The sequence below is a fragment of the Salmo salar genome, chromosome 29 (genome assembly GCF_965601325.2).
Source record: "Salmo salar chromosome 29, fSalSal1, whole genome shotgun sequence".
Classification (NCBI taxonomy): domain Eukaryota; kingdom Metazoa; phylum Chordata; class Actinopteri; order Salmoniformes; family Salmonidae; genus Salmo; species Salmo salar.
Genome location: NC_138319.1, coordinates 12549740 through 12563396, shown reverse-complemented (window position 1 = coordinate 12563396; position 13657 = coordinate 12549740). Strand labels below are relative to the sequence as shown.

The 13657-nt window shown below is 45.1% G+C and overlaps 1 protein-coding gene across 3 annotated transcripts in view; it reads left to right on the top strand.

Moving 5' to 3' along the window:
- The window catches only part of malrd1 (MAM and LDL receptor class A domain containing 1), a 114106-nt gene extending 100996 nt beyond the window's left edge, over nt 1-13110 (top strand). The window contains exons 26-34 of one of the 3 annotated variants that reach the window (XM_014180735.3): nt 934-1135; nt 1787-2068; nt 2421-2546; nt 3899-3965; nt 8737-8834; nt 9110-9206; nt 9485-9545; nt 10542-10643; nt 10733-13110. In XM_014180735.3, the coding sequence (XP_014036210.2) occupies nt 934-1135; nt 1787-2068; nt 2421-2546; nt 3899-3965; nt 8737-8834; nt 9110-9206; nt 9485-9545; nt 10542-10643; nt 10733-10831 (1134 nt within the window). In that variant the 3' untranslated portion in view covers nt 10832-13110. The other 2 variants (XM_045710658.2, XM_045710659.2) reach the window with 2 other exon arrangements.
- The last annotated feature ends 547 nt before the right edge of the window (nt 13111-13657 follow it).

Below are 13657 nucleotides of genomic sequence, written 5' to 3'. Positions count from 1 at the left end.
TCAATTCCTTTGACCTCATAGCTTGGTTTTTGCTCTGACATGCACTGTCCTTTTGTCTGATGAGTCCAAATGTGAGATTTCTGGTTCCAACCACTGTGTCTTTGTGAGACACAGAGTAGGTGAACGGATGATCTCCGAATGTGTAGTTCCCACCGTGAAGCATGGAGGAGGTGTGATGGTGTGGGGATGGTTTGCTGTTGACACTGTCAGTGATTTATTTAGAATTCAAGGCACACTTAACCAGCATGGCTACAACAGCATTCTGCAGCGATTTGCCATCTGGTTTGCGCTTAGTGGGACTATCATTTGTTTTTCAACAGGACAATGACCCAACACACCCCCTTTCTGTGTAAGGGCTATTTGACCAAGAAGTAGACTGATGGAGTGTTGCATTAGATGACCTGGCCTCCACAATCACCCGACCTCAACCCATTTGAGATGGTTTGGAATGAGTTGGATCGCTGAGTAAAGGAAAAGCAGCCAACAAGTGCTCAGCATATGTGGGAACTCCTTCAAGACTGTTGGAAAAGCGTTCCAGGTGAAGCTGGTTGAGAGAAGGCAAGGAGTGTGCAAAGCTGTCATGAAGGCAAAGGGTGGCTACTTTGAAGAATCTAAAATCTAAAATACATTTTGATTTGTTTAACACTTTTTTGTTTACTACATGATTTCATATGTGTTATTTCATAGTTTTGATGTCTTCACTATTATTCTACAATGTAGAAAATAGTAAAAATAAAGAAAAACCCTTCAATGAGTAGGTTTGTCCAAACTTTTGACTGGTACTGTATATATTTACAAAAATAAATAACTTAACTGGAGTCGTGGATCCCTGTCCTCCACGCTCTGTGGTTGTTACAAAAGTGTGTGTGTCCCTTGTTAAGCCACAGCTAAGTGACATTTATAGTGCTGTAATCTCACTGGCGTGTCACTCAGGTCTACACTGTCGGCTCAAGCGGAACCCGCCTGTTAATGTGGGCCGCCAATGGTAACCATGGCGACCGGTGGTCCTACGCAAGTGTGATCCTGTCCAACACAACCCCCTTCAGAGTGACCTTCCAGGCAGAAGTGGGGGGTGACGTGTGGACGGACATCGCCCTGGATGACATCTCCTTTACCACTGAGTGTGTGGTGGGAGGTAAGAGTTCTCTTCTCTTTGTCATGTTCTCTCGCTCTCCCTTCCCCATTTCACTCCTCGGTTATATTTGCTCTCTTCCGTTCTCTCCTCCTCCCTCTGCTCCTTTCCTTTCCTTTACCCAACTTGACACCCTACATTCCTGCCATTTCCTCTGATGTGCACATCTCTCTCTCCTCTTCCCTGCCTCCCTCCCTCCCTCACAATAAACGGGTTCCATTGTGCCAGGGGGAGAGTAGAGTAGTGTAGTGAACTAATGAAGCCTGTTGACCTGCGGGCCTGTATAAATTCACTGTGGAGTCTGGGTTTGTCGCTGGGAGAGAGGAGAGAGCAATGGGGGAGAAAAGCAATTACATTTGTATTGTGTTGTTTTCACACACCCCCTCCCTCCCCTTCCCTCCTCTAGCTACTGTAGCTTCCTCCGCTTCCTCTCCTCAGCTGTATACAGTCACCTCTCACATGGGATGCGGCTGAAATGGCACCCGTTTTTGGGCACTACTTCTGACCAAAGCCCTACATGCCCTAGGGGTAATAAGGTGCCATTTGGGACGCAGACATGAGGATCATAGAGAACATTAGCATTGTTGTGTTTGTTCATGTGTAATAGCTGGACCATTAAAGACAACATCAACTCCCATGTGTGTTTTCTCACAGGTCCTGTGACTCCAGAGCCTCTGACCTGTGGCGCGGGTCAGTTCCAGTGTGTCCACTCCTTCCAGTGTGTCCCTCTGTCCTGGAGGTGTGATGGGGAGGAGGACTGTGCTGACCAGTCAGATGAGGAGCAGTGTCCCAGCCTGGTCCCAGGCACCCTGCCCCCCCAGGACCACTGTCCACACCCTGACCAGTACCAGTGTTTTGACAACACCTGTCTCCCCTCCCTACTACGATGCGATAGAGTCTCTGACTGCCCCTATGGAGAGGATGAATACAGCTGCCGTAAGGGTCCTTACCTGTGTGTGTTGAGGGGGGGATTGTGTGTGTGTGCGTGTAGGTGGGGATTATGTGTGTGTGTGCGTGCGCACGTGTGTCGTTACCCTGTAATTACATAAGAAAAATACGGTGCCAGAACATGACATTTACAGTTAGAATCCATAAGTGTTTTCACAGCCACACCTTCGCACTCATACTCAGTTGTACATGATTTTGGATGATGAAATAGTTTCATTTAAACCAGTGTGAACGCTCCTCTTCTCTTAGCACTATTGTGTTAAATAATACACTGAAAGTTATTGAAAACAGAGCTCACTTTCTCCATCTCTCGCTCCTCTATCTCCCTCTTCCTCCCCAGCGCTCAAACAGTGTGCGTTGGGGTCTCTGGTGTGCGAGAGTTCGTCCAGTTGTGTCCCGCTCCAGAAGCGTTGTGACCAGATCGTTGACTGTCTACCCTTTGACTCTGACGAGTCCAGCTGCCATGGTAACGTTTGACTGCTTCTACTATACTTTGTCCTCTCTCTCTCTCTCTCTCTCTCTTTCTATCACACTCTCTCACACCTCTCTCTCTCTCTCTCTCTCTCTCTCTCTCTCTCTCTCTCTCTCTCACACCCTCTATGTCTCCCTCTCTCTCTTTGTCTCTCTCACACCCATACTCTATCTTCGTCTTTCCTCCAACTGGACGTCTCAGCTTAGACTGTTTCCTCCAATATTTTTGAATTGCAGTACTTGAACGGTCTTTCATATTGTCTCCCTTTTTCTTATGTTACATGGTCTGTCAAATGGGGTGGAGGGTGTTGGGGGGGATTAATAAAGTTCTCCTGGCTCCCACTGTAAAGGTCCATCTTTGCATTTCCAATGTATTATTATTTTCCCAACTTTACTCTGTTCCATTTGTGGCTCTCAAATGTGCCAACTTTGGCTGTAATGACATTCTCAACTACAGCAATTCTGCCTTCAAAGCACACCTCATAGGTCATTCTGTGCAGTGCCAAAATCTTCAAAACCTCAGCTTTTCTGTTGCCTTCGAGAAATTAAACCAAACGGAACCGCCCATTTGGTTGGAATCCACCTGAAATGCAACCCTGGGTGTGACACGATTAGGGATTGGACAAATCGCTCCATACAGTGATTGGAGGATTAAGTGGATTCAGGTCTGAGATAAAATTTCCAACACTTGAACAATCCAGATAAGCAATGCTGTTGAGACGAAAGTGAGGAGAGAGACACAGAGAGAGAGAGAGAGGTGAGCATCGCTTCAGGAAGAAAAAAAACATGCATTTCACAAGTGAACTCGAGAAGTGTTCCCATAACACGTTTCCACATGTGAAACCATGTGTTGTTCCTGTAAGGGAAGAGAGAGAGAAAGGTAGCGACAAAAGCAGTTGTGAAGGAAGAGAGGGCCAGGAAAAACCTGTAACGTGTTGACACTCTCACTAAAGAGGTTTTTCAGAAAATACATTTTCAGAGGTTTTTCCACTTTGCTCTCCGGAGGCAATTCCCTGTCTCTCTGCCAGGCATGTCGTGATGTCAGAGAAACATTGTGGATGCGTGGATCATATTTCCCATTTCCTAGGTGTGGACATGATTAACAGGTGGTGTCAAGAGAAGGAGAGAAGGGGGGCGGAGAGGAGATTGGAAGAATCGTTTACACCAAAAGAGCTGGTATGCATCCCAAATGGTACCCTAATGTAGTGCACTATGTTGACCAGGACCCATCAAAAGTAGTGCACTACAAAGGGAATGGGGTGTGATTTGGGACGTTGCCCTGGTCTCAACCGGCTCTGTACGATGAGAGAGGGTTGTTGTTGAAACACATGTTTGGCCTCGTTGCAGAATGCCCTCCGAGATACTGTCTGCATCATGGAGAGTGCCATGTGGAGAGGCATGGGCCAATGTGCATGTGAGTATGAGTACAGCAAACATGTATTCACATGGACACACACACACACACACACACACACACACACACACACACACACACACACAGTCACTACACACAACCCCCCTGCCACACATATGATATACAGTGGATGCTTTCTATTTTTATTTTCTCTTCCGACCCCTTCGCGCTACAGATCTCTCTCTCTCTCTTTCTCTCTCTATCGCTCTCTCTCTCTTTCTCTCTCTATCACTCTCTCTCTCTCTCTAGCTCTCTCTCTCTCTCTCTCTCTCTCTCTAGCTCTCTTTCTCTCTGCCTTCAAACATGGAAATCCCATCAGTCTTGTTTCCAACCCTGGAAAAGACACGCTCGGCGGACCATGGAGGAATCTCGGTTTATCCCAGACAGATTTTAGAAGGGGGCTCACCGCTCATTTATCCGCCACGGACTAGCACAACGTTCCCAGAACGTTCCCAGAGGGATTTTGCAATGGACACTCGCTGGTCAATATTTGAACGTTCCCCCACTGCAAATTGTCTTGAGGGAAGACCGCGTAAGACCTTCACATTAGATTAATCCGTTGGATTTAGGGAGGCTAGCGTGACCCTGTGTGGATAGAGTTCAACTCCAACTCTTTGTGGTCGCCCACCACACACACACACACACACACACACACACACACACACACACACACACACACACACACACACACACACACACACACACACACACACACACACACACACATTTTATCTTACACAAACCACATACTGGGCTAAGGAACTAGAACTTGAGATATTGAAGGGAAAGAGTTCACGGCATGCAAGACAAGTGGTAGTTAACCGCTGTGAAATCTTCAATAAAATATTCTGCCTTCGATAGAACGCCTAGTCTAAATATTAGGCAATATACTTACTATAGCTACCTGCTGATGTCAGCATAAAAGGGAAAGTTCACCCAAATGACTAAATTCCTTAACCTGTAAGCAATCCATGGACAAGATAAGACAGCAATCCATGGTTTTGCTTACCTGACTTTGTTTACCTGACTACTGTAATTTGGGTGAACTATCTCTTTAATGTTGACTACTACCTGGCATTTCACATTCTTCCTGGTACCTGCACTCTAAAGCCACACGACTGACTGGAATATAGTATGTGTCTTTTCCCACAATGCTATGTGAATGTCACATTGAGATGCAAATGGTTCCACATTTTTTTAAATCGGCACACTCTGGGGAGGTGATATTTCACTGGTGTTTGGCAGTAAAAATACTGTCTATTTCCCTCACCTCCCTTTCCCCTCTCTCTCTCTCTCTCTCTCCCTCCCTCACCTTTCTCTCTCTTTGCTCTCCTCTTTCCTCATCCTCCCTCCCTTTGCTCAATCTCTAGCTGCCCCTTTCCCATTTCTCTCTCTCTCTCGCTCCCTCTCACTCTCTCTCTCATGATTATGTAACAGACTGTGCAGTGCTGTGCCACGGCAGGCTTTAATATGGAGTCAGAGACCCCAGCATGTAGTGGTGCCTGGGGCCTATGTATGTCAGAGAGTCAGAGGTTCAGACTTAGCAGGTCATGTCGGTCCTCTGGGCAGGATCCTCCGAGAAGCTGGACCAGAGCCCAGCCTTGCCAGCCTGCCACACAATATGCAAAGAGACCCTTCGGAATGAGAATATAACACAACTTAATGCAAGCGGTATGTTTTGTCCAAGAAGGTTTGTTTTGCATTAGAAAATCCCATGGCAGCACATTTCTACCCCAAAAACTAGCCATGGTATTAAGCAGATGTGGACTTGGAAGAGAAGTCCTGGATAAATGTGTTGTTTTCTCAAAGACAGTGTGCCATGGAGAGGCACCCTAATCACTCAACTGAGGTGTCTGAATGAAGCTCCTTGTTCAGCCTACTGGTACGTGTAGGATTCTCCACATAAGAAGGACATTGTTTTCCGTTGAGGAGGCGCACCTCCTTATTTTCTTCCGAGCCTTTGTTCGTTCATTCAGTGTGGACATTCAGTGTGAAGTTTGTGTTTTAAGTTTCAACGCCACCTGCACAAGTACAGTGAAATGCCTTGCTTGCAAGCTCTAACCCCAACAATGCAGTAATCAATAACAATGTAATACTAAAAATAACGAGGTAAAACAAAAAAATATCAAAAGAAAGAAGAACACTGTATACAGGATCAGTTCCAGTACCATATTTACAATGTGCAGGGATACTGGAGTGATAGAGGTAAATATGTATAGTGGTAAGGTGACTAGACATCAGGATATATGATAAACAGTAGCAGTAGTGTATATGATGATTCTATGTGAGTGGGTATGTGTAGAGTCAGTATTAATGTATGTACATATTATGTGTGTGTGAGCAAGTGAGTATTTGTATGAATGTTGGAGTATCAGTGTGTGTAGTGTGTAGGACCCTGTGAGTGTGCAGAGATAATAAAATACAAAAGGTCAACTCAGATAGTCCTTGTAGCCCTTTTATTAGCTATTTAGCAGTCTTATGGCATGGGGATAGAAGCTGTTCAGGAGCCTGTTGGTGTCAGACTTGATGCACTGGTACCGCTTGCCGTGAGGAAACAGAGAGAACAGTCTATGGCTTGGGTGGTTGGAGTCTTTAACGATTTTCTGGGCCTTCCTTTCACACCGCCTGATATAGAGGTCTTGGATGGCAGGGAGCTGTACTGGGCTGTCCACACCACCCTCTAGTGCCAGGCGATCGAGGGTGGTGCTATTGTCATACGAAGCAGTGATGCAGTCAGTCAAGGTGCTCTCGGTGGTACAGCTGTATAACTTTTGGAGGATTTGAGGGCCCATGCCTAACCTTTTCAACCTCCTAAGGGGGAAGAGGTGCTGTCGCGCCTTATTCACGACTGCGCACGTGTGTGGACTATTTTAAGCTATTAGGGATTTGGACACCGAGGAACTTGACCTCCTCCCTGTAGGCTGTCTCATGGTCGCCGGTGATCAAACCTACCACCGTCGTGTCGTCACCAAACTTGATGACGGTGTTGGAGTCGTGGGTGAACAGAGAGTACAGGAGGGGTCTAAGCACACACCCCTGTGGGGCCCCAGTGTTGAGTGTCAGCGTGGTGGAGGTGATGTTGCCTACGCTCGCCACCTGGGGTCGGCCTGTCAGGAAGTCCAGAATCCAGTTGCAGAGGGAGGTGTTCAGTCCCAGGGTCCTAAGCTTGGTGACGAGCTTGGAGGGGACAATGGTGTTGAACGCTGAGCTGTAGTCAATGAACAGCATTCTCACATAGGTATTCCTCGTATCTAGGTGGGTGAGGGCAGTGTGGAGTGCAGTTGAGATTGCTTCATCGATGGATCTGTTGGGACGGTATGCAAATTGGAGTGTATCTAGGGTGTCTGGGATGATGGAGTTAATGTGTGCCATAACCAGCCTCTCAAAGCACTTCACGATTACAGATAGCAGAGTTCTTGGGAACAGGGATGATGGTGGTAATCTTAAAAGATGTGGAGATTACAGACTGGGACCAGGAGAGGTTGAAAATTACTGTGAATATACCAGCTGGTCTTCGCCTGCTCTGAAAACGCACCCTGGAATACCATGGGGCCCTGCGGCCTTGTGGGTATTGACCTGATTCAAGACTCTACTCACATCAGCCTCGAAGAGCGAGATCACCCAATCTTCTGGGTTGGTGGCGGCCCTCACACCCGGCACGATGTTGTTGTTGTCAAAGCGTGCATAAAATGCATTGAGCTCGTCTGGTAGAGAGGCATCGTTGTAATCCGTAATGGACTGTAGCCCCTGCCACATGCGGCGCATGTCGGAGCCTGTGTAATATGATTCCACTTTATTCCTATATTGTCCTTTTGCTCGTTTGATGACTTTGTGGAGATCATAGTGGGACTTATTGTACTTGTTCCTGTCCTCAGCCGTAGCCTCAGGGTCGTCTGCAATAGCTCTGTGTGTGGTAGCCCTATCCTATGGGGACAACGTTGCCGATGCATTTCCTAATGAAGCCGATGACGGAGGTGGTTAGCTTGTCGATGTCATCGGCAGAGTCCCGAAACATATTCCAATCAGCGCTAGCAAAGCAGTCCTGTAGCATAATGTCTGATTCTGGAGACCATTTCTCAACAATGCAAGTCACGGGTAATTCCTGTTTGAGCTTCTGCTTGTAAACAGTAAGCAGGTGTACTGAGTCATGATCTGATTTGCCGAACGGCGGACGGGGGATGTATGCTTGCTTGTGGGTAGAATAACAGTGCTCTAGACTGTATCACCCCTAGTGGCAAGGGAGAAGTGTTGATGGAAGTGTCTTATTGATGCTGAATTAAAATCGCAGGCAACCAGAAAAGCAGCCTCTGGATGGTTATAGCATAGTACAGTTTCTTAAGTGCCAGATTGTTATTTGTCTTGTCCTAAAGTGGAATGTATACAACAGCTGAAAACTCCCTCGTGTGGTAAAAGGGTCAGCATTTGACCACCAGGTATTCCAAGACAGGTGAACAATGGGTCGACACTTCTATTTCACTTCTACCGCACTCGAGTCAGCACACCAGTTGTTGTTGATGAAGAGGCATCTCCCCCCCTCAATTTTCCCGACTCCACTGTCTGGTCAGCATGGTGAATGGAGAATCCATCGAGTTGGATAGCCATTGGGGGGGTCTCTTGTCAGAGAGCCATGTTTCAGAAAACCAAAGAATATTTCAGTTTCGATAGTCCCATTGGTAGCAAATCCATTAATCTTGTTATCAAGTGACTGGCCAGTAGAATGGAGGGAAGAGGTGGCTGGTTCTCCCTTCACCTTAATATTAACCCTTTCCAGGTGCCAGGATGGTTGGACAGGAAACCGTTGCAGCGTGAGACAAAAGCCCTCTCCCTCTTCCTCAATCTCAACGGCCCTGCCAGAGGATTCTGGACTAGGTAATACGGACATACCCTATTATTATATGAACTTAGGGTTGCAAAATTCTGGTAACCTTCTGAAAATTCCAAGGTTTTCCATAAATCGCAGTTGGAAGTTTTCCGGTATCAGGAGGGAATAAGCACGATATACAGGAATCCTCCAACCAGGATTTCAGGATAACTTGGGAACTTTGGGAAACTTACCAGAATGTTGCAACCCTTTATGTACCGTAAGACTGTAAGTCTCTGGGGTGTTTATTGATTGTAAATCCATGTATTTGTCTCACCCATAGAGACTGTGTATGCTGGCATTGCCATTGGACTGACCCTGCTGATTATTGGCATTGCTGTCTGTGTCCTGTTTGTATTCCTGAAGAGACACTCTTTGAAGTAAGTCACTGGTTAGGATGTTAATGTTGATAAAGGGGATGGTTATGACGTTGCTTTCATGAATGACGTCGGAAAATACTGTGATTTCAGTCAAACACCTGTGTGATCTGTCTTGATTTTTACCTTTGTCAGCTCGGGAATTCGATCCAGCAACCTTTCGGTTACTGGCCTAACGCTCTAACCACTAGGCTACCTGCCGCCCCATTATCGCTGTTGTTGCTGTTATTATTATTACTGTTACTGAAAAATACGAATCCGATTTTCATCTGCTTCCACAGCAAACGTGACCTGAAGGACTTTGAGGTGATGGACAACCCAGCCTTTGATTGGAGGGCAGAGGTTAGCACACCCCCTTTCTCTGTTCAATGACAATCAAGCTCCCATATAAAATGTATCATTCTTAAACCATATGATCCTAGAATTCATTAGATACTCATTTCGTTTGTGTGTGGGTGGATGACATCTTTCTCAGACGTGATTGTAATTGTGGTCAGTGGAATGTCTGCAAAGCCCTACACCCCTGCCTCATCAATGATACGCGTGTGTGCGCGTGCGTGTGCATGCGTGCGTGTGTGTGCGCGTGTGTGCAATCATTCTCTCCTCTACCACCACCGAGAAGGTACCCTGCAGGGGAGTAGATGCCATCACAGCAATTTCACTCAGGAGATGGCTGTCATTTTCTGAAGTGTGTTTATATTTGTGTGTGTGCGTGTGTGTTACTGAGCACTGAGCGGTAGTAAAAGCGGGAGTGATTGTGAGAGTCATCACTCTCACAGTGTCGATGACGGGCGTCACAACATTGCACGCGTGTGTGCTGGCGTGCGTGCATTTGGCTCTCTGTGTCCGTGCGCGTGTGTGTGTATGTGTATGTGTGTGTGTGTGTGTGCGCAGGAGGGTGTTGATTTCTGCTGTGACGGGTCGAGGTATGTGTGGTTCATCAGTCTCTCCGTTGTGCATACTATAACAGGCTACAACACAGAGGGTACCTCAATCACACAGCGAACAACACTCACTTTATCCACAGAGAAGTGGACAGGAGAGGAGTCTATGGGTGTTGCCCAAATGGCACCCTATTCCCGATATAGTGGACTACTTTTGATCAGAGCCCTATGGGCTTGGTCAATAGTGATGCACTATAGAGGGAATACTGGCATTTGAGACACAGCCTATTTGACAAGGAAAAAGATTATGACTGATGTCACTGGGAAATGTTATCATGAGCTCACTCTGTATAAAGAGCAACCTTTAGAAACAAAAAGAAGTCAGAGGTGTAGGTTGAGTGATTAGAGACAAAGGTAGTTCCTCTATTGTCTCTCACTATTTCTCTCCCTTCAGCTCCGCAGTCTGGGAACTTGCCCTAGACTTAACCCCAAGACGAGGGAGGGTCCTGGGCTTCCCATCAGTGTCTACCCCTGGAGGAGGGATGCAGAGTGGGAGGTAGGCTTCCATCTCTTGTTGACCTGTCTGCCAACTGTCTCACTGTCTGTCTGTCTGTCTAATTGTAATGCTGTGTGTGTGTTCTGCAGGGTCCAGTCCGGAGAGATGCCAAACTGTCCTTCCCAAACCCTCTGTACCAGTACCCCTCCACTACCAATGGGGCTGACTGCAGCAGCTCTGAAGCATAAAAACAACAGATACTCTGCATACACTACTGTGCCATAGCCAATACTCATGTGAACTTATGCTGTATACATTTGTGACCGACCACCTCGATTCGGTCTTACGTAGCATCATTTGAAATTGTTTTTTACTTTGGATAAAAGTAGAGACTCAGCGCTAGAAAATGGAACAATGGAAAAGTCATTCTGCTTTGAAAGTTGATAAACTTGTAACCCCACTTTTGAGAAAACGTCCCTTGAATGATTTGGTGCACCTCCTGGAGAGCTCTTCTTTGTCTCCACCCATTCAGGATCGTTCACACCCTCTTAAGCCTTAGCCCCACCAATCTCTTTAAGGATGCACATGTAAGGCCATGTGCTAAACAGAGTGAGTAGTTTAGTAAACAACCAAAGGTTTCAAGACGAAAAGTGGTAAAAGTAGTAGCCTACAATAAGGAAACCTCCAGGTAAAAATACACTATCTAGTCCTTGGCCTATATCCTAATCTGACTTTGGTGCAGGTCATGTTATTCTTCACATTACCATCTCTACTAAACACACACTATATCAAATAAAAACAAAGTGTATGTGTCATATGCACAGGATACACAATGTGTAAACAGTACAGTGAAACGGTTACTTGCGTAGTAGCAGTATCAAAAACAGGAAGTGTCCAGATAAAAATATTGTATAATTATTAGATGACGCTTACCCGACACACTTGTCTAAATTGATGGGTCATGTGAAGGAAATGCTATAACCACCCCTCAGCCACATCTAGCTAAGTGGATGGGTCACTATTGTCTAGACGTAGAGCTAACAGTACGCTTTAACTTGCAATGAAAACGACTTTCTGACCAAATTAGAAACTTATAATATCTTAAAATGTAGCTAGACTCTTTCCCGTATACATGGATGAAAGCTTCACTGCAGACTGGAACCATTTAACTCAGTTTTGTTTGTAGCTACATCTTGTTTGGACAGTATTGTGTCAAGTCACTCCGGTTCACACTGACTGGCGTGCGCAGAAAGTAGCCCATCACTTTTTCCAACTGATCTGTCGATAGCACCTGCTAAATTCAGGGCATCAATGTTGTTGAGAAAAGTAGCAAAACTTGTGTACTTCGATGGCTAACGTTATATCTTTCAAAAACGGCGCGGTAGAAAGGACTATCAACACATACTGAGCAGCTCACGTTATAGACAGAAGCATGCTACATGGCCGACCAATCCAAACTCATCTCCCGGCATGTTCAGCCCATCCATTATCTCAGCCAATCATGCGTAGCGGGAAGGTTCCTTTCTTTTTCTGTGGCTAAACCAATTAGGCACGTAATTTAAATGTTTTATTCGCATTTACGGATGGATACAAGTTTGTTATTAAGGCACATGAGACTCCACATGTTCCAGAAGGAATTTCTAGCAAAAAACACATTTTGATTAAAAAAAATTATGTTTACGTCCAAATACCTCTCCTGTGATGTAGTGACGTGCGACATACGCCTAGTTTCCTAAAACGAGTCACATTGACTGAATCATCACCAAAGAACCAGTCACCAGATACACTTACCGTAACATTTCACTCAATAGCTAAACTTCAACCTTGTCTTCTGCTCTCGGAACACAGACATGGTAGGAGTAACTATCTAATAAACAGGACAGGCTATAGCCAAGGTTGAAGTTTAGCTCAGCTATTGATTGAAATGTTAAGGTAAGTGTATCTGGTGACAGGTTGTAATGTCCATGTTCTGAGAGCAGAAGACAAGACATGCTGTCATTTTAAATGGAATTCAATACACTACTACGATTTTAGATTGCAACCTGGTTGTTTTGTATCCCATAGCATGGAAAATGAAGATCTCTTTGGGTTTATGGGTCCTCTTAGCAGTAACTGTCAGTCTATTATTGGCTCACAAAGACATACAGTTTTTCATGGTGTCATGTAAATGGAAATCTATATACTATTTTCTTCTTTAGAGCATATTATGGGAAACCATGAGTGTGCATGTAAGAGTCAATATTAATTTAACCTGGAACATGACTCACACATTCGTTTTACCGTTCCAACCAGTGTGGACTGGTTTTAAGTGGACTCTCTTCCAGTGCATGTGGTGTGTATTACCAACTTGGCAATGTCATGCAGCATAATGTCTCTTAAAGCACAGATCAAACGTAATTATAGTATAAACCTTTCATTCTGAACTTTTTATTGACTACAATTTGACTGCATTTCAAGTGTAAATTAAATCATATGAGTCTGAGATCATCGTGTTTGGTAATAAAAAGATACAGATGATCAAAACCAATGCTGTAGTCTTACCTTCTCTTTCTCTCTGTCTCATTGTGCCCTTGGGATTGTGGTTTCTGTGCTCCAACCAACTGTTGTTTTGCTCTGTTTAATTTGGTTTAATAGCTGCTGTCATTGGCCTTGCTAAATGGGTCCAGAAGGGTCCAGATACATACAATAAATTACAATATCATGTCGAACATCTAGCAAATACCAAAAACTATTCTGACTGGAATAGGCTGGCAAGCAAACATTTGCCCATTATTCTTTTCAACATGATTCAAGCTCTGTGAAATTGGTTGTTGATCATTGCTAGACAACCATTTTCATGTCTTGCCAAAGATATTCAAGTGGATTTAAGTCAAAACTAACTTGGCCACTCAGGAACATTCACTGTCATCTTGGTAAACAACTCCAGTGTATATTTGGCCTTGTGTTTTAGTTTATTGTCTTGCTGAAAGATGAATTCATCTCCCAGCGTCTGGTGGAAAGCAAACAGAAAAAGGTTTTCCTCAAGGATTTTGCCTGTGCTTAGCTCCATTCCGTAAATTTTTTTTATCCTGAAA